Source organism: Exophiala spinifera (genome assembly GCF_000836115.1).
Source record: "Exophiala spinifera strain CBS 89968 unplaced genomic scaffold supercont1.7, whole genome shotgun sequence".
NCBI lineage: Eukaryota > Fungi > Ascomycota > Eurotiomycetes > Chaetothyriales > Herpotrichiellaceae > Exophiala > Exophiala spinifera.
Window position 1 is genome coordinate 2,400,092 of NW_015622519.1, and position 23,554 is coordinate 2,423,645.

Below are 23,554 nucleotides of genomic sequence, written 5' to 3' on the forward strand. Positions count from 1 at the left end.
GAGCATTATAAATATATCCATATCTGAATACATGAGCCCGAAGTATCCAACGTCCACTTTCCTACTTCCTATCAACCCTCTTCGTGTTTTCGATCCCCGGTGGTCTTCATACACATCGATGTCCCTCCGCAATTGGATTCCAGCCCCGCCGAAACACGGACTAAATCCCGGCTCCCCGGCGACGCTGCTCCACCCCCACGAAGGGGCACCGTCTCATGTCGGTGCGGGCGTTCGCCATGGCCCATGGGGAAGTGCCGGTGATTCATTGACCCATGGGCCATGGTCGTCTTCTTCCCCTCTCTGTCAATGACCGGAGATACGACAGGTGACCGTCCCAATGCAACCATCCGCCATCGGGGCTTGTTTGTGCACAGCTTAAGGCAGCATTATCGACTCACCTCGGCACTGATTTCGGGGTTATGCCTCAGTCCAAGGAGAGATTCGCGTCCTCTGAGCTTCTCGTTTGCTCTCCTTCACATCGGCTGCCAAACAGGCTTGTCCCGTGCCTCTGGCCTCTGCCACGTTGTCTCCTCAGTACTTCCTTTCGCAACTTCTTCGTCTCAATTCGTGTAACTCCCATTACTTTTGAAGCCTATTCAAGCTGTCGTCGCAAGTCATGATATAGAAATCTGGTCATCGGGAGCGTCAGCTTTTGACATGCGCGTTCTTGCAGAAACCTGCAGCTCCAGTTCCGATCTTGCAAGGCTTACAGCGCCCCCCTTCCTTGTCGATGTGATTACGCCAATCATCCAGCATGGCTCACAGCGTTTTCTCGAGTTGTTCACTGCAGCTGCCGGCTAAACTATCTACCAAGGGATGCTTTATGCGTCTTGACCAGGGTATGAAGCGATCTTTCATTCACAGAGACGTGCTATCTGCTAAAACTGTGTCAGCCTTTAGACCGAGTATTCTTCATCTACGTACGCGACAAAACCAACACGCAAAGCGCCATGTGTATTCGCGAGCACGCGGTATTGTTCCGCCTTCGGTTCAATCTGGTTCCCTGACGCGAAGTCCACCAAAACCAGTTGTAGTATGGACGCGATCCAAGTCCGAGGTTCCTACCTCGTCGGTGCCGTACACAAAGCTGACCCTGGGAGTTCCCAAAGAAACTCACCCCGGGGAACGCCGCGTGGCCGTGGCTCCTCAGAATATTCCACTGCTTCTGAAGAAGGGTTTCTCCAAGATCCTTGTCGAAAGCGGTGCTGGAACCGAATCCGAATATCCTGACGAACTCTATGAGCATATGGGCGCACAGGTGGTTGACCGTAAAACTGTCTGGACCGAAAGCAACGTTCTGCTCAAAGTTCGGCCACCGGACGTGGAAAATGAGGTCCCCAACATTCGCCAGGGAGCGGCGTTGATCTCCTTCATTCAACCGGCTCAAAACAAGAAATTGGTTGATGCTCTTGCAGAGCGTCATGTCACTACGTTCGCGATGGATATGATTCCGAGAATCTCACGGGCACAGGCATTTGACGCGCTCAGTTCTATGGCTAACATTGCCGGTTACAAGGCAGTACTAGAAGCATCTAACCATTTCGGTCGTTTCCTGACCGGTCAGGTCACGGCTGCTGGCAAGATTCCACCATCGAAAGTCTTGGTCATTGGTGCGGGTGTAGCAGGTCTCAGCGCTATCACCACCGCTCGTCGATTGGGGGCAATTGTGCGTGGCTTCGACACACGATCGGCTGCTCGGGAACAGGTTCAATCACTTGGTGCCGATTTTCTTGAGGTGACTGTCAAGGAGGAAGGTGCTGCAGCTGGGGGCTATAGTAAAGAAATGTCCAAAGAGTTTATCGAAGCGGAAATGAAGCTGTTCATGGAACAATGCAGGGATGTCGACATTGTTGTCACAACTGCTCAAATTCCGGGAAAAGCCTCTCCAAAACTCATCACCGAAAAAATGGTCAGCGCTATGAAGCCCGGCTCAGTGATTGTCGATCTCGCATCCGAAGGAGGAGGCAATTGCGAAGTGACCCAGCCAGGGAAGCTGATTGTCCACAATCATGTCACTGTCATCGGATACACAGACTTCCCATCGCGACTTCCAACGCAGTCATCCAGTCTGTACTCGAACAATATTACGAAGTTTCTGCTATCGCTTGCGCCTCAGGAGAACGCCTTTGGCATTGATATGGACGATGAAGTCACTCGTGGTGCCATCGTAACCCATAATGGTCAAGTCATTCCTCCCGCACCTCGACCCGCACCACCACCAACACCGACGCAACACTCTGAAGAATCTGAGACAAAACCAGTTGAGCTGACCCCATGGCAAAGACAGACGCGACAGGTCGCAACCGTGACTGGAGGTATGAGTGCTGCGCTTGCACTGGGAAAACTCACTAGTCCTCTGTTCATGGGTAGTATGTTCACCGCGGGTCTTGCTGGGCTGATCGGATACCGCTCCGTCTGGGGTGTGATTCCGGCTTTGCACTCGCCTCTCATGAGTGTCACCAATGCTATCTCTGGAATAGTCGGCGTTGGCGGATTCTTCATCATGGGCGGTGGTTATCTGCCGGAAACTGTGCCTCAGGCCCTGGGAGCGTTGTCCGTCTTGCTTGCCTTTGTTAACGTATCTGGAGGTTTCGTGATTACGAAGAGAATGCTGGATATGTTCAAACGGCCTACCGATCCACCTGAATACCCCTGGCTATATGCAATCCCCGGTGTACTCTTTGGCGGTGGCTTTATCGCTGCAGCAAGCACCGGGATGGCCGGCCTTGTCCAGGCAGGTTATTTGGTGAGCAGCTTACTTTGCATAGGTAGGTATTTCCTTGATGATATCCAGAAAGATGAGGCTAACAGCACAGGTTCAATCTCGGGTCTTGCATCGCAGGCAACCGCGAGAACAGGAAACTTGCTTGGTATCTTAGGAGTACTATCGGGTATACTGGCGTCGCTTGCGGCAGTTGGATTCTCGCCTGAAGTGATGGCACAATTCGGTGGTATTGTAGCTGTCGGTGCTCTTGTTGGTAAGCAGATTCCCCTGCCTGGCGACCCAGCTCGTCCTTATTGATGCTTTCTGGACAGGCGCTTTGATTGGAAGGCGTATCACACCTACCGAGTTGCCACAGACTGTTGCAGCTTTGCACTCAGTCGTCGGTTTAGCGGCCGTACTCACCAGTATCGGGTCTGTTCTCGCGCATGTTTCTGACATTTCGACGCTGCACATGGTTACTGCGTATCTAGGTGTTCTGATTGGTATGTGTCTCGTCGTCTTCGACTGTTGCAGCACTCACACACATCTTTGCAGGCGGTATAACATTTACTGGCTCGATCGTGGCTTTTCTCAAGCTGGCAGGAAGGATGTCCTCCCGTCCCACCATCTTACCCGGAAGGCATTTGATCAACTCCGGCCTTCTCGCTGCCAATGCTGGTACAATGGGCGCATTTGTCACCATGGCCCCCGGAGCTCCCACCGTGGCTGCGATGTGCTTATCCGCCAATACCATTCTGAGCTTCGCCAAAGGATATACGACCACCGCAGCAATTGGAGGCGCAGATATGCGTATGTTTATGCCGTTACCAACGAAAACGTTCTGCTGACAAGTATAGCTGTCGTCATCACTGTGCTGAATGCGTATTCCGGGTTCGCACTTGTAGCGGAAGGTTTCATGCTCGACAATCCACTGTTGCTGACTGTTGGATCGTTGATTGGAGTGAGCGGTTCGATTTTGTCTTACATCATGGTATGTCTTGACTTGCGTTGGAGTTGTTGTGACTGTTCCCATATTAACCATCTTGAATCCAGTGCGTGGCGATGAACCGGTCGCTAACAAACGTCTTGTTTGGTGGCATTGCTCCCATCGTACAGACCCCCGGACAGGAGATCAAGGGTCAAGTTACGAAAACAACGGTGGAAGAAACGGTTGAATCGATGGCGAATGCTGAGAGTGTTATCATTGTACGTTTTTGTGACTTGCTCGACCCTCCCTTGTAAGAACACATCCACTGACTGAGCCCGTGTTAGGTCGTCGGCTACGGTATGGCCGTAGCCAAAGCGCAATATGCGATTGCCGAAATCACAGCGCTACTCAGGTCCAAGGGTGTGAGCGTTCGTTTTGCAATTCACCCAGTCGCAGGACGTATGCCGGGACAGTGTAACGTGCTCTTAGCTGAGGCGAGCGTGCCGTATGATATCGTTCTTGAAATGGACGAAATAAACGACGACTTTCCTGACACAGACCTCACGCTCGTCATTGGCGCAAACGATACAGTCAACCCAATTGCTCTAGAGCCCGGCAGCCCCATCGCAGGAATGCCAGTTCTGCATGCATGGAAGAGCAAGAATGTTATTGTGATGAAACGAGGAATGAGCAGTGGTTACGGTAAGTTTACACGTGCGTTTTTGTTTTCTACATGGCACTTCAAGAGGAAGAAGAAAGGAGTATCAGCAGGCTAATCAGTGTCACCGTTCTAGCGGATGTGCCGAATCCAATGTTCTACATGCCCGGTACGAAGATGTTATTTGGCGATGCGAAGAGTACGTGTGACGCTCTCAAGGCAGCATTGGAAACGAGGTATAAAGCGCAGTTTCATGTGTGAGGTTATGGTCGATGCGCAGATAGAGAGATATAGAGTGCGAGTGGGCGTGATATCGATAGGTGTGAGGTACCCCCTTAGACAAGTGACAGGTGAACAAACACGATAGGCACAGAGTTGTATATTTCAAACTCAAGCGACTCATATCGAGACCCCATATGCAACATAAATAGTACTTCTACTATAATATCTCAGAGACCTCTCCATTCGTTATATTGACAAGGCCATCCATATGACACCTCGCCGTCCTGATCAGTTTGGCGCTCTCGATTTTGCCATCGACTATCGCCGCTCCGACCTCCAGAGTCCCAGAAGGATGACCAATGACGGTATTGGATTCGTGCGAGTGCGTCGACAACTTGTGCGGGATAGTCCCCTCCATCTTGCAAGCCACTCCTAGATTCAGGGCGAGGGTCACCGGAACCGCTTTGTGGGCTTGTTCCATCGACAGTGCCTGGCAGGAAATATCCATGTCGTCTGCCTTGGGGGGAAACAGGAGCACAATCTTCGGGATGCTGCTGATGCTCGGATCAAGACCCATCATCTTGGTGCCTTCTTTCCGAATCAATTCCAGCTTATCCAAGAGCACTTGGTTGTTGTTCATTTCGCCCGGCGTGGAAGACGAGTTCCATCCAACATCGCGACCGTCAATGAAGATACCGGGGTTACTGACGTCGATCAAGGACGCCCGAATGATTTGGTCGCCCACTTGTACTTCGTCCACTGGGTTGCCGGTAGATAAGGCTTTGGGCGTTTTCGAACCCTCTGGATCGAGGAACGAGAGTGTGATGGTCGACGCGGTACCAGGGACTCCGTCGATCGAACACCTCCCGACCTCGAGGTACTGCCATGTGCTGCCACTCCTGAAGGCGTCAAAGCTCGTCTCGATGGTCTTTTCCGTATTAGTGTTTCTCAGCCGCATCGTGACAGACCCCGTGTCAACGCCGTTGACCTGGGCAACCTTGTGCGGACACCCTCGCCATAGACCGGCGTTCAGAGCGAACGGCCCAACGGCAGAAGTCAGGTTACCGCAGTTCCCAGCCATGTCTAGCTTCCCATCTTTGACCCCGATTTGAAAGAAGGTATAGTCGACGTCGACATCGGCCTGATCAGACGGCCGGACGACCATGGCTTTACTGAGGGATGAGATGCCGCCGCCCATGCCGTTCAGCTGTCGACCATACGAGTCAGGCGAGCCCATCACTGCCGCAAAGAACTTCTCCATGCGCTGGAACTGAGCACCGTCCGGCGGCTTCTCGGAGTCCAGGATCGATTGAAACCATTCTGGCAGATCCGAGAGCTTGAAGAAGACCCCCTTCGACGTCCCCCCTCGCCAGAAGGAGGCCCTGACGGCGTATGGAAACGGCGCTGAAGACATGGGTCTTCTCGCTTGGGGGCCGTCATTGATCCACAAGAGATCCAAGCACACCCGTACCGACTTTTGGATGTGACCGAGGGTCGACGTGTTGGACCATCGAGGCGACAGAAACATGGTTTGCACCAGCCCACGCGCGAGAGAGATATATCGATAGCAATGACTTTGATATGCCTCGTCACTCACTCAGCACTTGGGGGGCATTTTCTGTCGGCATAGATCATGATTGCAGCCAGTCCTCAAGGCATTGGATCGTGTATCTGTCCGCTGAGTTGATGAACTTTCGGCGGATACATTAAATAGTAAAACATCTGAGCTCTCGACAAGGCCACCAATCATCAGACACACGGTTCGGCTGATTCAAGTTTTTTCTGTGTTCTGTGTCACTCTCCGCAGTCAACAATCCCAGTACAAGTGCTACGCATTACGTTGCATGCGTGCAACTCCGTCCGGTCTTGTACAGGCCGCTCTCTTGCTGATGAAGTCTCTCTCATGATATCTATCGCTCTCCTCTTCCTTCAGTCTCCATAGTCCTCTGCAAATCATGGGTTCACTCGCACCGACCCCCAACCCGCCGCAGTTCCTCGTTATCGGCGCCGGATCTCGAGGCCATTCCTACGCCCGCGCCGTCGAAGCCTCGACCTCAGGACGCATTGCCGCCGTGGCCGAGATAGACGCTTTCAAGAGACAAGAGTTTGGCCAGCGATACATATGGGGACAAGGAAACAGTCCCGCTGCCCACCAGTCCTTCGAAGGCTGGGAGGCCTGGGTCGAGTGGGAAACACGGCGCAGGCATGTCGCCGAACACGCTGGAGGCGCTGAACCAGGCTACCTGCCCATCACCGGCGTGTTTATATGCACGCTGGACGAGACTCACGCACCAATCATCCGAGCCATCGCCAAGTTCAATCTACACATTCTGTGCGAGAAGCCCCTGGCGCTGTCCATGTCAGACTGCCGCTCCATCTCGTCAGCACTATCACACTACCCTCCCAAGGTGGTGTCGATTGGACATGTGCTGCGCTACTCTCCACACAATATCATGCTCCGCAGGCTGTTGACCTCGGATCAAGTCGTTGGCGAGATAGTGTCGATCGAGCATACTGAGCCTATAGGCTGGTGGCATTTCTCGCACTCGTATGTGCGCGGGAACTGGCGACGAGCGACCCCGGAAGGTGTCGGATCACTTCTGACCAAATCATGCCACGATATTGATTTCTTGATGTGGCTTCTGTCTTCTCCAAGTCCGTTGACCGGCACCGAGCCTCACCTCCCCTCGACCATCACAAGCACTGGATCCCTCACTCACTTCCGCAAGGCTCGAAAGCCGAAAACCGCGGGCGCCTCGACCAACTGTCTGTCCTGTCCTGCAGAACCGGACTGTATCTACTCTGCAAAGAAGATCTATCGTGATAGATGGCTTCGCGAGGAAAAATATACGGGCTGGCCACTGAAGATCGTCGTTCCAGAGATTGAGGACATTGTCAAAACTGAAGGATGGGGCGAAGGTGAGAGGAAACTTATGCAACGGCTAGGCGATGACTATGACAAGGCTACTACGCCTGACGACGTGATCGCTAGCAGAAGCTGGTACGGTCGTTGCGTGTACGAGGCAGATAACAACGTTGCGGACGACCAGACGGTCACAATCGAGTGGGACGAAGATCCCCTTCCAGGTCATGAACTCGGTCGAGGACCGAAACGAGCATTGTTCCATATGACGTACCCCACATTGGCACAGTGTGATAGACGTGGCTGGGTGTACGGTACCCTGGGAGAAGTGCACTACGATTCACATACGATCACCGTTCATACTTTCGCCGACAACAAGACAGTGGTCCATGATATCCCAAAGCAAGCACCCGAGGTCGAAAAGAGCCACGGCGGTGGTGACTGGGGTCTTGCAGCAGCATTCGTCCAAGCTGTCCAAAACGTCGAGGAAGGTTCCATGAGCGTTGCGCAGGCGCAGCGAGAGCTTGTTGGTTGCGACGTTGAAGAAATCATCAGGAGTCATGATGTCGTCTTTGCCGCCGAGGAGGCAAGGCGCGAGAAGAAGGTGCTTCAGTGGGCCGACTGGTGCGACAAGCACAGACCGGTCACGACATGATTATTACCTGGGTTGGCCGAAAATCATAGTCGGCAGTACGAGCATACCCGTGTTGACAACAAGGAAGGCCATGAGTGACGAGTGACGAGTGACGAGTGATGAATGAATGGATGATTAATGACTGACGAATTTCGGACCTGACAACATACGAACAACAGCTATTTGCACCGTGGGTTGAATCTTCACTTTGGTTTCCGAGGTAGCTTGCGACTCAAGAATGTTTGTTGCGTGCAACATGGTTGCTCGAGCAGCATCGCACATTCCAACCCCCCTTATCGGGTCGGGTCAAGCCATGACAATACGATTCGAACACAATCTATAAGATTATACAAATGTCGCTCTCTGGATGTCTATCGTGCACTTTTCGCCGAGTCTGTTGCTGACTACTGATACACCTGTCTGACAACTCTTCTACCAACGTTGTGATGAGCACCGTAGGGACTGGACAAAGACTTTTGTCTTTGGCTTTACTGTGCATCTTGACCGGTGTGTTCAACCGCCAAGCGTTCATTACCATGTGAATGTATTCCATGCTAACACTTCTCGCAACAGTAAATGGAGCTCTCACAGATCCCACAAATGCACATGACTTGACTGAACCCGCGGAATCCGCCATCAAAGATCCAGCTGTGTTGCTTGGTCTTGCCGATGGCTCAAATCCATACACGAATTTGCCTTCAGCTTCAGGTGCCTGGCCAACAGGATCCGGCTCTGGCGCTAGCACTTGGCCTCTTCCTTCGGGGTCTACTCTCTGGCCGTCAGGCACAGAAACAGCCACAGCCACAGCCACATACAGCTGGCCCACAGGCTCCGGTTCCTCGGACTGGGAAGGAGGAGATTCGTCGGATTGGGGAGGTGGATCAGGGAACTATGACGGCGGCTGGGCCAACATACGTCCATGGCCAGCGAGCTGGGGAACTCGTCCCAAGAACTACAGGACATTTCGAATCGTGCACGCGACGCTGGCAGCGGGTGCATTCCTGATTTTCTTTCCCGTGGGAGGGATCGTAATGCGAATATCTCGCCATCCGAACGCAGTACGGGTCCACGCAGCCGTGCAAACAACGGGGTACATCACGTTCATGACTGCGGGTGGGTTCGGCATCTGGATGGCGAAGAAGGTCCACGGAGTGAGTTTTTCCGTCATGCATTTCCCATTTTACCAAGTATTCAGCCCTTTACTCTCTCTCCGCTTGCCCATCATTGAGGTAGAGAGAGGGTGGTGGTGGGCTATCCGACTCTATGCCATGCTGTGCATACAACACGAGGACTGTCCGAGTTATTACCTAGACTAACGGTCTGATTTTCTCGACGTCGTCTCTAGCTTGACGGATACCACCCGGTCATCGGTCTACTGTTGGTCTGCTTCATCAACCTCCAACTCCTAAGCGGTCTCGTCAACCGTTTCTTTCGAGGAGGTCGGCAGGGCTTCCCCCCATCTCTCGCCGTCCTGCGCCAAGCGCACGTATGGCTCGGCCGCTCCTTTATCCTTCTGGGGATGATCAACGGCGGCCTGGGGCTGAGGTTCGCCTCGACACTGCCTGTTTTCCAGTGGCCCAAGGGCCCCAAGGCCGCGTACGGCGTCGTCGCGACCATCGTCTTCATCATCTATTTGGCCGTGACTATTGTGTGGTGGGAACTTGAACGACCTCGTCGTCCCGACCCTGGTCCGCTTCATCAACCGAGTGGTCGTGACCCGTTGACCACCCCCACCACCGCCACCAACAGCAACAGCAACAGCAACAACAACAAGAGCAATGTCGACGCAAACAATGATGACGGTGGTGGTGGTGGTGGTGGTGGTGGTGGTGATGGAACCACCAGAGACAGCAGAATCATAACTGAGAAACCATCGTCGGCGGTGACCACGACCGTAGGAAGCAAGAGAAGTCGGAGCAAGCAGTAGGTAGTAGACCTTAACTGACCACCTCCTGACTCTCACTCTGGCTCTGGCTCTTCGAGACCTGGAAACAAACACGAGTCTGTGAAGAGATCTAATTTAAAGTTACATTGTCCTCCAACATGTCCTCACAGAACTCGTAGTAATAATGAATGTACGTGACCGATGAATGGATGATTGCTCAGGTACTTGCTTATACCCATTCAGCCCGGCCCAGGGATACAACATCCGGTGATATCCACTTTCGTATCCGTGCTGGGGTACGGGACGAAGATCACCACCACAGATCCCCATCGCCAGCTAAGGAACTCGTACCTGACCTGACGTAATGGACTTACAGGGTGCCGAGTACGAGTAACTTAACCCCCTCTTTTCTCCCTCCCCTCGAGGCGAGCTACAGTAAGTTGACGACTGCGACAAAGGCGAAGAACCTGTCTCACAGTCGCAACTCAGCTCAATAACCTATCTTGAACACAGGATACAGGACACCCATTTGCTCTCCTTGGCATATTTGACCGCACCGATCATTCTCCCCCACACAATGGCAACCTCGACAGGCATGTCTTCATGCTGCCTCTCCGGCTCCGTGCACAGCGGCACACCCGCCGGTCGCGAAGACACCATCGGCGGCCTGCCATGTTACGTGGCTGAACCGTCGTCGGCGGGACCCAAGACCAAGGCGATAGTCTTCCTCGTCGACATCTTCGGCTGGAAATTCAAGAACGTTCGGCTGCTCGCGGACCAGTACGCGAAAGCGGGGTTCACATGCTACATCCCGGACGTACACCAGGGGGACAGCCTGCCGATTGAGTTTCTGCAGTCCGTCGAGCCTCCGTTGAAGAAGAAGGAGCAGGAAGGCATGCTCGACAAGGCAAAGGAGACGGTCGACGTCATGGCCACGCTGGGTCCCTGGCTCGCCAAGCACCGCGAAAGCGTGTCGGAGCCGTTGATCTCAGGCTTCATCAACACCGTCCGCACCATCCCGGGCACCGACAAGATCGGAGCGATTGGGTTTTGCTGGGGTGGACGGTACGCCATTCTCCAGGCCCACAGGCGAACCGAGGGCCAGATAGGAGGCGTCGACGCCGCGTATGCCTGTCACCCTTCGCTCTTGAGCATTCCCAGTGACCTCGAGCCCGTGGCTGTGCCGTTGAGTCTTGCTGTCGGCGAGAAGGACAGTCTTCTCGACATGCAGTCTGTGGAGAAGATACGCGACGCTTTGGAGAAGACCGGCGTGCCCACCGAAGTCAAGGTGTACAAGGACCAGGTCCACGGCTTCGCATTGAGAAGTGATTGGAGTAGCGACGAGGACAAAAAGGCCATGGACGACGCCGAGAAGCAGGGGATTGAGTGGTTCAAAATGTACCTTTCGTGATTTTTATAATCTGTAGTATATGGAGTGTATGGATATCAGGTACGCAGTAGGTTAGCATGAACAACGAGCAGCATTAGTCAGGAAGCTAAATCACTCCCTGTCAAGAGCGGCACCTTCTTTGCTGCTCCTGTCATGGACTCGGATGCAGAAGGTTGATGATCAGAGGGACGTTGGCAGCATATTAGTAATTTGGAAGATGTGATCGTGATGTTCCCCAAATAAATCAATGGGTAATACTCGTACCCACCAGTACCATACTTCAGTCCACGTTCTCTCACCCTTTTGCCGATGAATCCTGGCAAACAATCGATGACCATTGACGACTACTAAGCTGAACTCGGAGATCGGAAGCGGTCAGGCCACTTGGTTGACTGAGGTAGGGCCTCGCGGCGCCAAACATTGCATTTGCAGTTCGATTTACGTGGCCGCTGCCCTGGCCCAAGATAGAGTCCCTTATCGAGGGACCCCGGGCGTCTGTCCATTTGTGAATGGCCAAATGAGCATCCTCTACGGCGCCAAGCCAAAAGAGTCCGTGGGGAATTGGCTGAGCTTAGCAGAGTTTACAAGCATTAAGCAACCACTTTTCTTGGTGCCAAGTGCTGATAAGCTTCTTCCCCAGGATTGGCTCGTCTCCGCAAGGCCCTTGACGCATTCGTCTAGATGGCGGAAGAGGCTTTCTGAGACTTTCTGCCTCAACCTCTCTTCCTCCTGAATCCAATTACAGACTTTGTTTGTCTTTAGAGATAAGCAATCGACCGGCTTCGTCGTACTATTGGAGAGGGAGGCGAGCTCCCGCTGCCACGTTCGTGCCTAGATCGATGGAGGGTGTGCGATGCGTCCGCACTTGAGACGAGACTCCCCGTGCATGTGTCGGTCTGGCGAATGAGGATGGTAGAAACAGCTACTGATATCGCTTGAATCCTTGTCAATAACAATCTTGCTGGTCGGGAAGGTAGGTATGGGTCTGCTCGGAGCTAGCGATTCTTTGGGAGAGCTTTTGTCTTTTCTTTTTTCGTCGCGTGTGTAGTAGACTGTTACCATTCTTAAGTTCTTGATCCCCCCAGCGTCTTCAAACGCGACTTTGCGCCCTTTTCACACTTCGAACCCCCTGAGACACACCATTCCACCGAACTTCAAGTGTTGACCAATCGGTTATCTTCTGAAGATGCCTGGCAGGCCAAATATCCCAGTCCGACGCTGGGATGCGGATACACTTGTTGCACCCGACTGGCTGAACAATGGCGACAACGCCTGGCAGTTGACCGCCGCAACGCTGGTCGGCCTACAGTCGGTACCTGGCCTCATGGTCATGTATGCTGGTCTGGTGAAAAAGAAGTGGGCCATCAATTCTGCATTCATGGTGCTGTATGCCTTTGCCGCCGTCCTCATATGCTGGGTGGTGTGGGCGTACAAAGCGTCCTTTGGCAAGAAGATGCTTCCTTTTGTTGGCGTTCCGGGACCAGCGGTGGAAATGAATTACGAGTTGAAACAAGCATACCTGCCTGCTGCCGGCCTGTCCGCGGCATATCCCATGAGCACGATGGTTTATTTCCAGTTCGTCTTCGCTGCGATCACCTTGGTGCTTATTGCTGGAGCTGGTTTGGCAAGAATGAATTTCTTAGCCTGGATGGTCTTTGTACCCCTTTGGCTGACACTCAGCTATACTGTGGGCGCATTCAGCATTTGGGGAGGTGGATTTCTGTACACAATGGGCGTCTTGGATTACTCTGGTGGATATGTCATCCATGTCTCCTCCGGGACCGCGGGTTTTGTTATGGCTTACTGGGTCGGACCACGTCATCCACGAGATCGTACAGATTTCCATCCAAACAACGTTCTTCTCGCATTGGTTGGCGTCGGCCTCCTCTGGCTTGGCTGGAATGGCTTCAACGGTGGTGATCCATACACCGCCTCGCCTGACGCCGGTGCTGCTGTGTTGAACACCAACGTCTGCACTGCGATGAGCATGTTGAGCTGGACCCTAATGGATTTGGTGTTCTTCAAGAAGCCTGCTGTGATTGGGGCCGTTCAGGGAATCATCACTGGACTAGTCGCCATCACACCGGCAGCCGGTTTCGTCGGAGGTTGGGGCGCCATCATCATTGGATTATGCTCTGGGATCATTCCGTGGCTTTCAATGAACATCCTCGGCAAGCAGAAATGGTTCCTGGAATTTTCAGATGATGTCGTTGGAGACTTTCACACGCATCTGGTCGGTGGCGTCCTGGGAGGATTTTTGACTGGCCTCTTTGCCACCAGCGAGGGTACGGCAGCTTTCGCTCTCGCTCCGAACGGTGGCGCCATTGACGGATATGGTCGACAAGTCTGGGTACAAATTGTCGGCTTCCTCTTCGTGATCGGGTGGAATATCTTCTGGACCAGTGCAATTTGCTTGTTTATCAAGTATGTGTTGCGGATTCCGCTGAGATACAGCGAGGAGCAGCTTTTGATCGGCGATGGCGAAGTTCATGGAGAGTTGCCATATGCATTCTTCCACGATGGACGACATGATTACGAGTAAGTGCGCAACTCACCTATGTTACGTCTTTGCTAACCACTCCATTAGCGCCAAGTATGGCCAGCCAGACCCGGAAAGAGCTGCAGGAATTCTGGAGGGAATGGAAGCTTCGAGGGAGGGTACTAGCGAAGAGGGTTCCAGCGGACAAGCAGCGATCGCCAGTAAAGCTGACAAGCAAGCATGAGCCGCAGTCTCTCTAACAGAGCCACCAGCATACGATGTTGAGGATTCGGAGTCGTGGCATTTTGGAAGAGCACTTTCTTTGGCGAAGGCTGCCAAACGATCTGATCTCATTCAATCAACCAGCGTGAAATTTGTATAAGAAGCCCATACCCCATAGGAAGTAATAGATATTTGATATTATATCCGCCTCTGCAGTTCATCGAAAAGCAAGAAATGATGAATGAATAAGAAGTCAGTTTCAAGGCTGGAAGGTATCGGTTGATGTCAACAGCGGCCAAGTGCTCAGCGGTCTGACTGGATATTTTTGGATTTCTCCACACAAATTCATCGCTGGGGAAAGAATGACATGATTGTCAGACACTTCAATTCCACGCGGAGGCAGCAACTGCATCGCCATCGCGTTCTTTCTTTTGTGTCACTGTCCACAACCTCGTCCTTTGTCGCTTTACCAGCATTGCAGCGATCAGAGGGCGAACTCTTCCATCTCGCGCTTATGCTCGCGTCTTTTCTTTCCCAGGTTTCTTCCTTTCACCACACCCTCCGTGTGCTCTATTTCTAGTATCACATCGTCAGGAAACCTCATCCAAGCCTTGAATGCCGACACTCTGTTGCCCAGCATGTCGAACGCCGTCTATCGCTTCGGTGAGTGTGTCTCGAGATGCCTGTACCTTGCCCGGAGTACACACCTAAGCGGTGCGCTTCGGAGGAAATGAGAAATTGATGAGGCCAATGTGTCAGTCTTCCAGGCCAATGCTAATCTATTGTAGAAATATCCCCAAACAATCGGGCGGGATGCCAGAATTCTAAATGCAAACATGACGGTGTCAAGATTATGAAAGGTGAATTCCGCTTCGGTACTCAAGTGTTCATCCAGGAGCACTACAGTTGGCAATGGAAACATTGGTAAGGACTAGACAACTCCTCACCGGATTCACGGCTCATGCTTTGCTTAGGGGATGTGTCACACCAGTACAGATTGCAAATCTACAATCTCAAGTCGGCCCCTTGGAAGACTTGGATCTGGACAAGGACCTTCCAGCCATTCTTGACGGCTATGATGAACTGATTGTTGAAGCTCAAGAGAAGGTCAAGGATGCATTGGTTCACGGCCACGTTGCAGATGAAGACTGGAAGGGGGTAAGCAAGCTCTAATGCGGCGTCGAGGCGCTGGACTGACTCAAGCAACTAGGATCCCGAGTTGAATCGTCCCGGAATGAAAGGCATCAACAAGCGTACCCCAAAGAAGAAGAAGGCCCCGAAGACAGATGTAGACGACGAAGCGGGTGCAAATGGAGACGACCAATCACCATCTAAGCCCAAGGCAAAGAAGGGTAGACCGAAGAAGGTCAAGGCAGAATTGGCTGAGGGAGACGAAGAGGTTCCGGCGCCGAAGACTGCTCGTGGCCGCAAACGCAAGGCATCTGCCGAAGACGAGTTGGATGCACCTGTCGAAAAACCAAAGAAATCTCGTGCCAAAAAGATCAAGGCTGAAGAGCATCAACCCTTGGACTCCGACAATCCAGTAGACGCACCAGCAAAGCCAGCCAAGAAGTCCCGTCATCCCAAGAAAGAAGAGCCGTCAGAAGAAGACGAAGCCCCCGTCGCGCCGAAAGCCAAAGCTGCAAAGTCAAAGGCATATGATGAGGAAGATGACACAGACGACGCACCAGAGCCGCCAAAAAAGAAGAAGAAGGGCAGAGCCGGTCGCAGCAAGAAATAAGTGCTCCTCGATTCACGGTCTTGTATGCATTGGGACATGCTGCCGCCTGCTCTGATGAGCTACGAATATGCCGGTGAAGTGCAAGCTGAGTCGAGAAGGCTGATGAGCCAAAGCCAGCAAACGGAGTATGTCTTATGGGCCTGGGATTCCATGTATTAGTACTATTGGTGTTTGCTACTCGTGGTGCCTCATTAAGGTGGTCGAGGTCATTACTATTGCCATCTCCATCATTCAGGGCAGATGGAATTCAATGAAATAGAAGGGTAGTCCAATGATATCCTGGCACTCAGTCCATGATATTATCAATTTCATCGACTAAGATTCTTTAGTTTTAAGAATCGTAGTGAGAGAGAGACGTACTACAGGCCATCTATTTCCAAGGTATGCCAGCTTCTCATGCCTGTGCCTTTTTACCCCTCAACGCTGCACGCCGTCGCCTGTGCCATGGAACCCTTCTAAATTAAATGTACAAAAATTTTGCGCTCCTTACACCAGGGTGGGCGCTTATCGCGATGCCACACGGCTGCAATCACGCGCTTCAAAACTCTCGGCTCTCGCCAATATCGCAAACGTCAAAAACACCGGTCTCGGGAATCGAGTGGTGGGCGAGGGCCTTCTTCAGTAGCTTCGGGGGCTCGAGAACGTCCTCCTCGGTCAGAACCCAAGTTCCCCAGTGGATGCCCATGGCTCGTTTACACTTTGTGTCCCTGAAGATCTCGACGGCGTCCCTGGGGTCGGCGTGCATGGGACTCATAATCCACCTGGGCATGTAGGCGCCGATCGGAATGAGGCCGAGGTCGAACGGACCCTTGAGGTCTCCTATGTCTTTGAACACCGGGCAGTGCGGGAGATGTGCGTATTCTTCACCCCAGTCGTCCTTGCCGTCGCTTTCTTTGGGCACGGATCGGTATCCCGTGTCGCCGCCAAAGTAGACGCTCTTCCCGCCCGAGGTGACGGACCACGACGACCAGAGCGTGGCGGCGCGGTCGTGGACGCTCCTTGCCGAGATGTGCTGGCACGGTAAGCACGATATTCTGCTCGTGATTGCGTCTGCGTCTGTGGTGGGCTTCGCGGACGGTGTGTCGGCGGAGGAGATGCTGACTTTGTCACTCTTTGCTGGAGACGAGGAGGGTGTGAGCGTGAAATCTACATCATCCCACCAGTCGAGTTCGGTGCATTCTTTCGTTATCCCGCAGGCTTCGAACCACTTTTTGTTTCCCAGGGGGACGAAGAAGTGGCATTTCGGGTGCAGTTTGTGAATCTCCATGATGGTCGGGTGAGAGAGGTGGTCGTAGTGGTTGTGCGAAATGACGACGGCGTCGATCGTGGGTATGTCGCGGATCTGGCACGGCATCTCGGTGTATCGTTTTGGTCCCAGCCATGAAAATGGGCTGCAGCGGTCTGTAAACACCGGGTCGAAGAGCACACGCAGACCAGACGGGAATTCCACGTAGTAGCACGCATGGCCCAGCCAGGTTGCGCGCAATGAGGTACTTGAGGTGCGAGAGGGTAGGAATGTCGGCGCATGGACGGGGACGGTCGGTGGAGTGGTGTTGGGTATATTTGCGCGCCCTGAGAAGCGGCGCATGAGCATGCCACGGATGATGGTTGGCGCAGAGTGCATGTCCCATGAGGGCCAGGGGTTGTTGAAGCCTCCCGACTTGACGTGCCAGGCTTTGGCCTTCGTGATGTCGTCGTCGGGACGGGCGCTGGCGATCGAAGGAACAGCGACGGTCGCCGCATACACCAGCGCCGACGTTGAGGACGAGTACGCCATCTTTGCGGAATTCGGTGGAGGAGGAGCACTAGACGCTCTCTTGCTAAAGAGAAGTCGAAGAAAGGAGCGCATGGAGGAGAGGAAGAAGAGGAGGAGGAGGGACACGAGGGCGACGCCGGGGTTATTGCTTGAATTCCTGGCGCCTAGAAGAGACTGCGATAGGATGCCCAGCCATCCAGGTACTGTACAGAGTATCCGTACTCGCTAGTTATACGAACGAGACGCCGTAGAATGCGTGCGAATCGTGCTCGGCGTCAGCGTCCAGCTTTTTTGTTGTTGGAGCGACGACATGGTCCGTTATCTCCGAGATGCTGCACGAATTTTCGGATGAAAAATGCTCCGGAGAGTTCATTGCACGCGCGACCACTTTCTCAGACGAGAGACAATTGAGTTCGTCGACCTGCCACTGCTTCGGATGTTGACATAGCCCGAGACATTCTGGTGATGCAGGGCGATAATGGAGTGGTCAACATCGCACCGGACCAACCCTCTCTGAACGCCCATGATGTACCCGCGCCGAAAGCTGATCTCGTTCGCCAGCTCGCAGGCGGAGGATCCAGCAGCAATGAGGGTGGGCTGATTGCGCAGCTGTCCAACAACCCTCTCTTCACAGGTGTATGTATGGCTCTTGAGATCTCTGTATGCTCGTCCTGACACATCCCAAGGGATTTGCCCTTGCAGGCCTTGGTGCACTTGCAGCAACAGCCCGTAGAGGCTTCAAGCAGGGAGCCCACCTGCTGCGACGACGTCTTCTCGTCGATGTCGAGATCAATGTTCGAGACGACTCCTACCCGTGGTTTCTGGATTGGATGACACATCACGAACAGATGAGACTGGCAGTGAAAGAGTCCGGCAAGAAGCAGGGCGTCTTCGATTCCATCCTCAGCCGAATCACGCCGGGCATACACCATCTGTCTATCAAAACAGAAAAACAAGAGTTGCCCAACGGTGCCCTCCATACGAATTTCTACCTCATTCCAGGCCCGGGGAGACACGTTCTCCGGTATAGGAATGCTTGGATATGGGTCAATAGGCAAAGAGAAGCCAAGCAAGTCTCGATGGATGGGAAGCCCTGGGAGACGGTCACCCTGACGACCTTGTATGCCCACCGACACGTCTTTGAGTCGATGTTCAAAGAGGCGGCCGATCTCGCTACGCAGGCGGTGGAGGGCAAGACGGTCATCTACACTGCTTGGGGTACAAGATGGGATAAGTTCGGCCATCCTCGAAGCAAGCGACCTCTTGAGTCTGTGATCCTGGATGAAGGAGTGAAGGAAAGAATTGTGGAGGATGTACAAGACTTTCTTTCCTCGGCGAAGTGGTACTACGAACGAGGTATCCCCTATCGGCGAGGCTACCTCCTCTATGGCCCTCCAGGAACCGGCAAATCTTCCTTCATCCAAGCTTTGGCCGGACATCTGAATTATGACATCGCCATGCTGAACCTGAGTGAGCGTGGTCTTACAGATGATCGCCTCAATCATCTGTTGACAGTGATACCGCAAAGAACACTGATTCTGCTTGAAGACGTTGACGCAGCGTTTTCCAATCGCCGTCAGGTTGAGGCGGATGGCTACGCAGGTGCGAATGTGACCTTCTCCGGGCTTCTGAATGCTTTAGATGGTGTCGCAAGTGCAGAAGAGCGAATCATCTTTCTCACCACCAACCATGTGGATCGACTCGATGAAGCCTTGGTTCGCCCTGGACGAGTGGATTTGACAGTTCGTCTTGGTGAGGCTACCACGTACCAGATCTCCCAGCTGTGGGAGCGCTTCTATGGTGAGGCTGATCCGGAGGGGAAACTCAAACAACAGTTCCTCGAACGCTTACTTGAAATCGGAGCGCTGCCGGACGCCAAAGCCAGAGTTAGTCGAGCCAGCATGGCCGCATTACAAGGCTTATTCTTGTACAATAAGGGCGACCCTTCAGGTGCGGTTGAGATGGCATGGCAGTTGGCACCAGGAGAATTGCCTACTGTGCTGCCAAAGTCGCAGACTCAAGCATCATGAAGGCACTTGATATTGGTGCCGATTAGGATCAAAAATGATACCCCTCATATATGTTTGTATATTGTCTTGTGTTATACCGGGAGGGGAAGGGGCTTATGGTTATTGTTTGCCTAACAATCTGCAGAGACATGAACCATGCCAGCGACCCATAGAAGCCCAAGGGTATGTACAGTATCCACTGCCTGTATCCACCTTATTTCCGTCGTTGCTTACCAGTTTCCCCACGTGACCGACCATTTCCCCCTTGAGTATGCTGGATAATGGCCCCCTTCCCCAGAAGATTCATACACGCTGTATGGCTCTGTCTGTGCTTGCAGAAGCAATGGACGGAACATGACCTCCGTGACGGCGGGGCGGGTATATGTATCATGGTCAGGGAGTGTAGCGTCTTTGTGACGTGTCCATGATGATACTGTCACGACATCATCATCCTGAACATAAAGCTATGACCAAAACAACTGAATGGGTATAAAGATGACTCGTCCTGCTCGTCACTCAATGTGGTGGTCTAGGACCAAGACGTGGAACTGACACCTAGCAACCATGTCACGGAATATATGTATCACTGCCATCGACGGCCACACAGGTTCTGCCATCGCCAAGTATATTCTCGAAAATGACAATTTCAAGAAGAAGGTTGGAACGGTAACAGGATTAGCCCTCTATCCTGACTCCAAGCATGCCCAAGAAGTGTCCGAGCTGGGTGTCGAGGTCGTACCTCACAAACCAGGCCGAATGAAGGAGATGGTCAAGACAATACAGTCTACTGGTGCCAACGCCGTCTGCCTCATCCCTCCTGCGCATCAAGACAAGTTCGAAATTACCCAGGAGTTAATCGAAGCCACCAAACGTGCAAACATCCCCAACGTCTGCTTCATCAGCTCTGCGGGTTGCGATCTGGCAGATCCGCAGAAGCAGCCACGGCTGCGCGAATTCATTGAGCTTGAGACTCTAGTCATGGCTACCAAAGGAGATCCCAGCACCGAGACTGGGCATTCGCCTGTCGTGATTCGACCTGGTTTCTATGCTGAGAACCTGCTCCTATATGCTCCTCAATTGACAGAAGACAAGACAATCCCGCTGCCCATCGGAGAGTACCATAAGTTTGCACCCATGGCTATCAGGGTAGGTAAAATTACCACCATTGTCAGGGACTTGAGGGACTAATGCGTGCTAGGATCTTGCACAGGTAGCTGCCAACGTCCTCACAGGCAAGGGAAAGCACGGTTTTAGTGACAAACATCGAGGACAGTTGATGGTTCTTACTGGTGAGTCCTCCATGTCCGGCCCTCCCTTGCCCAGATTGTATAGTAACATGTCATCAGGGCCGATGCTCTGTGCAGGGGAAGAGCTGGCGACGGCTGCAAGTCAGGCTCTTGGCGACGATTTCGAATTTGAGAATATCTCTGAGAACGAAGCGAAGAGAGTCTTAAAGGCGCAATCCGATCTTGACCCCTCGGAGATCCAGTACCTTCTCGAGTACTACTCCCTGGTCCGTGAAGGCAAGACGAATTATATTTCTACCACTGCGTTTCATGATGTTACAGGACAACATCCATTGGAACCACCGGAATTTTTCAGAGACGTTGCGCAAGCCCTTAAGGCCCATGCAAGCAAGCAAAACGGACAGAGCAATCGTGCGAATAAGAAGAGGAAAACCGAGAGCTGAACATGATGAGGGGAGCTAAATGTATGACCACAAGAAGTCAGCCACTAGATTTAGGGGCATAGTCAGAGCTCCCTAATTTTGGGTCGTCACAGGTCGGACAAAGTCTCCGACATCAGCATGTAAAGGTCTCTACTTACAGTTATGTGTCATGGGACGTTTATATTTGACATCGAGCTTCAGGTTGAAACAGTGGAAAGGTTATATGCCATACCCGGTACGAGTGCGCCGTACGTCGTGCTCGTACTGGGTGTTATATCCGTCCCAGTCCAACATCGAATCCATCTACTTTTCACCTCATCATCATGACGTGCTCTGTTACTTGTACTGCTACATAACTATTTTCCCTTTATTGATGATATCGTCAGCGGGCGAAGGCTTTTTCTCTCTATCACTCCTGGTAGGGGACATTCGGCACGAAAGTCGCTACTCTCCTATCCGAGAATATTATCAACTACATCTTCCAGCTAGGTTCGCATGAGTGGTTGCGCCTGCAACGATACACCCTCGAAATACTCTAACCTTGGGCTGCTTTAACCCCTTGCCCATCTTTTGGCTAGACTCTCTTTCTCAGGTCTCGAGACACCCACAATCGGGTGACACTATACAGACAACATGAGACTGCCATACAGACACCTGTGAACACCTGCATGGGCACGTAGTTCGTATCTCCTGCATTCTCAAGGAGCCTTCCACCAATAGGACCTCCACCTAGAACTGCAAAAGCAAGGGCTGTGATGCAAAGGCCTGTACCAATATCAGTGAGAGAACACAAGCGCAGCTGGAAGCTAGAGACTTCACCGTTCCAGGTACCAATCACTTCCGGTGACGGGGCCAAGAGAGATATGCAGGGGGAGAATATAGCTTGAAGAGCTCCAGACAGGAGGCCATAGACCGCCGTCCACACTATAATGCCAGATGGGGCCCGCGCGGCTATCCAGGCGAATGCAACAATGGCAGAGGCAAAAGCTGTGATGATCAGGGAGTCGAAAAATCCCAAGCCAGCATCGGCAACAAAGCCCAAAGCGTAGCACCCAAAAAAGGCTCCAGCGTTGAGGATTGAGGCAAGATAGAAGGCCATCCGCGCCGAAAGTCCGTATTGATAGCCGTATGTGGAAACGTAGGTCTAGATTCGTCAGCACGTACATGGCGAGCTCACAAAGGGCCAGAAAATGGGTCTCACATAGGGAATGTAGATGCCCAAGTTCATAACGAAGCTTGCCAGGGTAAAGAGGAGAGTTCGTTTATCGGTGAAGTAGGTCTTGATCCTGATGGGTTCGCGTGGCATCCCGCGTGGGAACCGTGGTTGAATCAGGAGCACTGCAGCCACCATCAAGGCCAGCTGCATGAAGCCAATGATGCGTAGAGTCCAGCCAAATGAGACACCCCTATAGTTGACCAGTTGGTTGACGAGAACTGCCCAGATAACACCTAGACAGACAAATAGAGAATTTGGTGTTAGTCGAACGGCCGACGAGATGTCTCATGAAGGAGCGTATCGCATACGACGTACCTCCGACGTTCTGGCCCGATATGACCATGCCGACGACAAATCCTCTTTTCTTCAGGAACCACTGAGACTGCACGGCCAGAGCCGGGGTGAAAGCAAACCCGATGCCCAGCGCTGAACACAGACCTTGCGAGAGGATGAACTGATAGTACTTAGTCGACACCGAAGCAGTCATGGTGCCCAGGATCATAAACACCGATCCAAAGGCCATGGGCACCTTTGGCCCGTATTGGTCAGACAGACGGCCAGCCCACATTCCGAAGAAGTAGCATCCCCAGGTTTGCAGGCTCCCGATCCAGGCAATGTCGTCGGCAGAGTATCCGGTCAGTACAACAGTGCTGTAGTAGCTCTGGAACACCGCGAAGCCCGTCAGAACGCCAATGCCTGCAATGAACGACAGCCAGCCCCCAAGGACCGTCATCCAGGCCTTGTACCCGCCGTCTGGAAAAGTGTGGTCTGCACCCAGCGACGGCACTATAACTCCGTCGACGGGCTCTTGACCCTCTGCACCACCCATGCTCAACTCAAGGTCGTTCTTGGAGACAATCGAGATCTTCCTGTCGGACAGATACTGTTCAGTGTCGGGCGACATTTCGCTTTTGGCGTCGGGTGGAAACACGGAATGGCATTCATCTCTCCCCCGAGATATCTGACTGTCTTTCCATATTTATATTGAAGAGGTCTGTTGATTCCATAACTGTCCCGTATATCCATGGCTGCATCACAGCGGTGATTTTGCTCGCCGATCCGATATCTGGGGGAAGCAGGAAGGTGGAAATACGATACACTCTGGAGCCGCGGCTCCGGTTGAACCGCAAACAGGGTGCGTTTTTAGTGGGGCCGACCTACTCTGCGAAGTAAGAGAA

The 23,554-nt window shown here is 52.8% G+C and overlaps 11 protein-coding genes across 11 annotated transcripts; 8 read left to right on the plus strand and 3 right to left on the minus strand.

Moving 5' to 3' along the window:
- Positions 1–754: 754 nt before the first annotated feature.
- On the plus strand, positions 755–4,551 carry PV08_09873 (NAD(P)(+) transhydrogenase (AB-specific), alpha subunit; the record flags this gene model as incomplete). The annotated part of the gene is made up of 8 exons (XM_016384188.1): positions 755–2,768; positions 2,817–2,978; positions 3,037–3,207; positions 3,260–3,514; positions 3,562–3,695; positions 3,758–3,910; positions 3,977–4,334; positions 4,427–4,551. The coding sequence occupies 8 exons, from the start codon at positions 755–757 to the stop codon at positions 4,549–4,551; spliced, it is 3,372 nt and encodes a 1,123-aa protein (XP_016232811.1).
- A 178-nt stretch (positions 4,552–4,729) lies between these two features.
- Positions 4,730–5,926, minus strand: PV08_09874 (uncharacterized protein; the record flags this gene model as incomplete). The annotated part of the gene is made up of 1 exon (XM_016384189.1): positions 4,730–5,926. The coding sequence occupies one exon, from the start codon at positions 5,924–5,926 to the stop codon at positions 4,730–4,732; it is 1,197 nt and encodes a 398-aa protein (XP_016232812.1).
- A 541-nt stretch (positions 5,927–6,467) lies between these two features.
- PV08_09875 (uncharacterized protein) lies at positions 6,468–8,030 on the plus strand (the record flags this gene model as incomplete). The annotated part of the gene is made up of 1 exon (XM_016384190.1): positions 6,468–8,030. The coding sequence occupies one exon, from the start codon at positions 6,468–6,470 to the stop codon at positions 8,028–8,030; it is 1,563 nt and encodes a 520-aa protein (XP_016232813.1).
- A 530-nt stretch (positions 8,031–8,560) lies between these two features.
- Positions 8,561–9,936, plus strand: PV08_09876 (uncharacterized protein; the record flags this gene model as incomplete). Its single annotated transcript, XM_016384191.1, has 2 exons — positions 8,561–9,160; positions 9,355–9,936. The coding sequence occupies 2 exons, from the start codon at positions 8,561–8,563 to the stop codon at positions 9,934–9,936; spliced, it is 1,182 nt and encodes a 393-aa protein (XP_016232814.1).
- Positions 9,937–10,471: 535 nt separating this feature from the next.
- On the plus strand, positions 10,472–11,305 carry PV08_09877 (uncharacterized protein; the record flags this gene model as incomplete). Its single annotated transcript, XM_016384192.1, has 1 exon — positions 10,472–11,305. The coding sequence occupies one exon, from the start codon at positions 10,472–10,474 to the stop codon at positions 11,303–11,305; it is 834 nt and encodes a 277-aa protein (XP_016232815.1).
- Positions 11,306–12,470: 1,165 nt separating this feature from the next.
- PV08_09878 (uncharacterized protein) lies at positions 12,471–14,007 on the plus strand (the record flags this gene model as incomplete). The annotated part of the gene is made up of 2 exons (XM_016384193.1): positions 12,471–13,822; positions 13,872–14,007. The coding sequence occupies 2 exons, from the start codon at positions 12,471–12,473 to the stop codon at positions 14,005–14,007; spliced, it is 1,488 nt and encodes a 495-aa protein (XP_016232816.1).
- A 616-nt stretch (positions 14,008–14,623) lies between these two features.
- Positions 14,624–15,726, plus strand: PV08_09879 (uncharacterized protein; the record flags this gene model as incomplete). The annotated part of the gene is made up of 4 exons (XM_016384194.1): positions 14,624–14,648; positions 14,774–14,909; positions 14,960–15,143; positions 15,196–15,726. 4 exons carry the CDS (start codon positions 14,624–14,626, stop codon positions 15,724–15,726), a joined length of 876 nt encoding a protein of 291 aa, XP_016232817.1.
- A 538-nt stretch (positions 15,727–16,264) lies between these two features.
- On the minus strand, positions 16,265–17,503 carry PV08_09880 (uncharacterized protein; the record flags this gene model as incomplete). The annotated part of the gene is made up of 1 exon (XM_016384195.1): positions 16,265–17,503. The coding sequence occupies one exon, from the start codon at positions 17,501–17,503 to the stop codon at positions 16,265–16,267; it is 1,239 nt and encodes a 412-aa protein (XP_016232818.1).
- Positions 17,504–17,947: 444 nt separating this feature from the next.
- Positions 17,948–19,512, plus strand: PV08_09881 (uncharacterized protein; the record flags this gene model as incomplete). Its single annotated transcript, XM_016384196.1, has 2 exons — positions 17,948–18,118; positions 18,169–19,512. The coding sequence occupies 2 exons, from the start codon at positions 17,948–17,950 to the stop codon at positions 19,510–19,512; spliced, it is 1,515 nt and encodes a 504-aa protein (XP_016232819.1).
- Positions 19,513–20,055: 543 nt separating this feature from the next.
- PV08_09882 (uncharacterized protein) lies at positions 20,056–21,181 on the plus strand (the record flags this gene model as incomplete). The annotated part of the gene is made up of 3 exons (XM_016384197.1): positions 20,056–20,637; positions 20,690–20,780; positions 20,838–21,181. The coding sequence occupies 3 exons, from the start codon at positions 20,056–20,058 to the stop codon at positions 21,179–21,181; spliced, it is 1,017 nt and encodes a 338-aa protein (XP_016232820.1).
- A 553-nt stretch (positions 21,182–21,734) lies between these two features.
- Positions 21,735–23,280, minus strand: PV08_09883 (uncharacterized protein; the record flags this gene model as incomplete). Its single annotated transcript, XM_016384198.1, has 4 exons — positions 21,735–21,925; positions 21,980–22,304; positions 22,362–22,609; positions 22,692–23,280. 4 exons carry the CDS (start codon positions 23,278–23,280, stop codon positions 21,735–21,737), a joined length of 1,353 nt encoding a protein of 450 aa, XP_016232821.1.
- Positions 23,281–23,554: the final 274 nt, after the last annotated feature.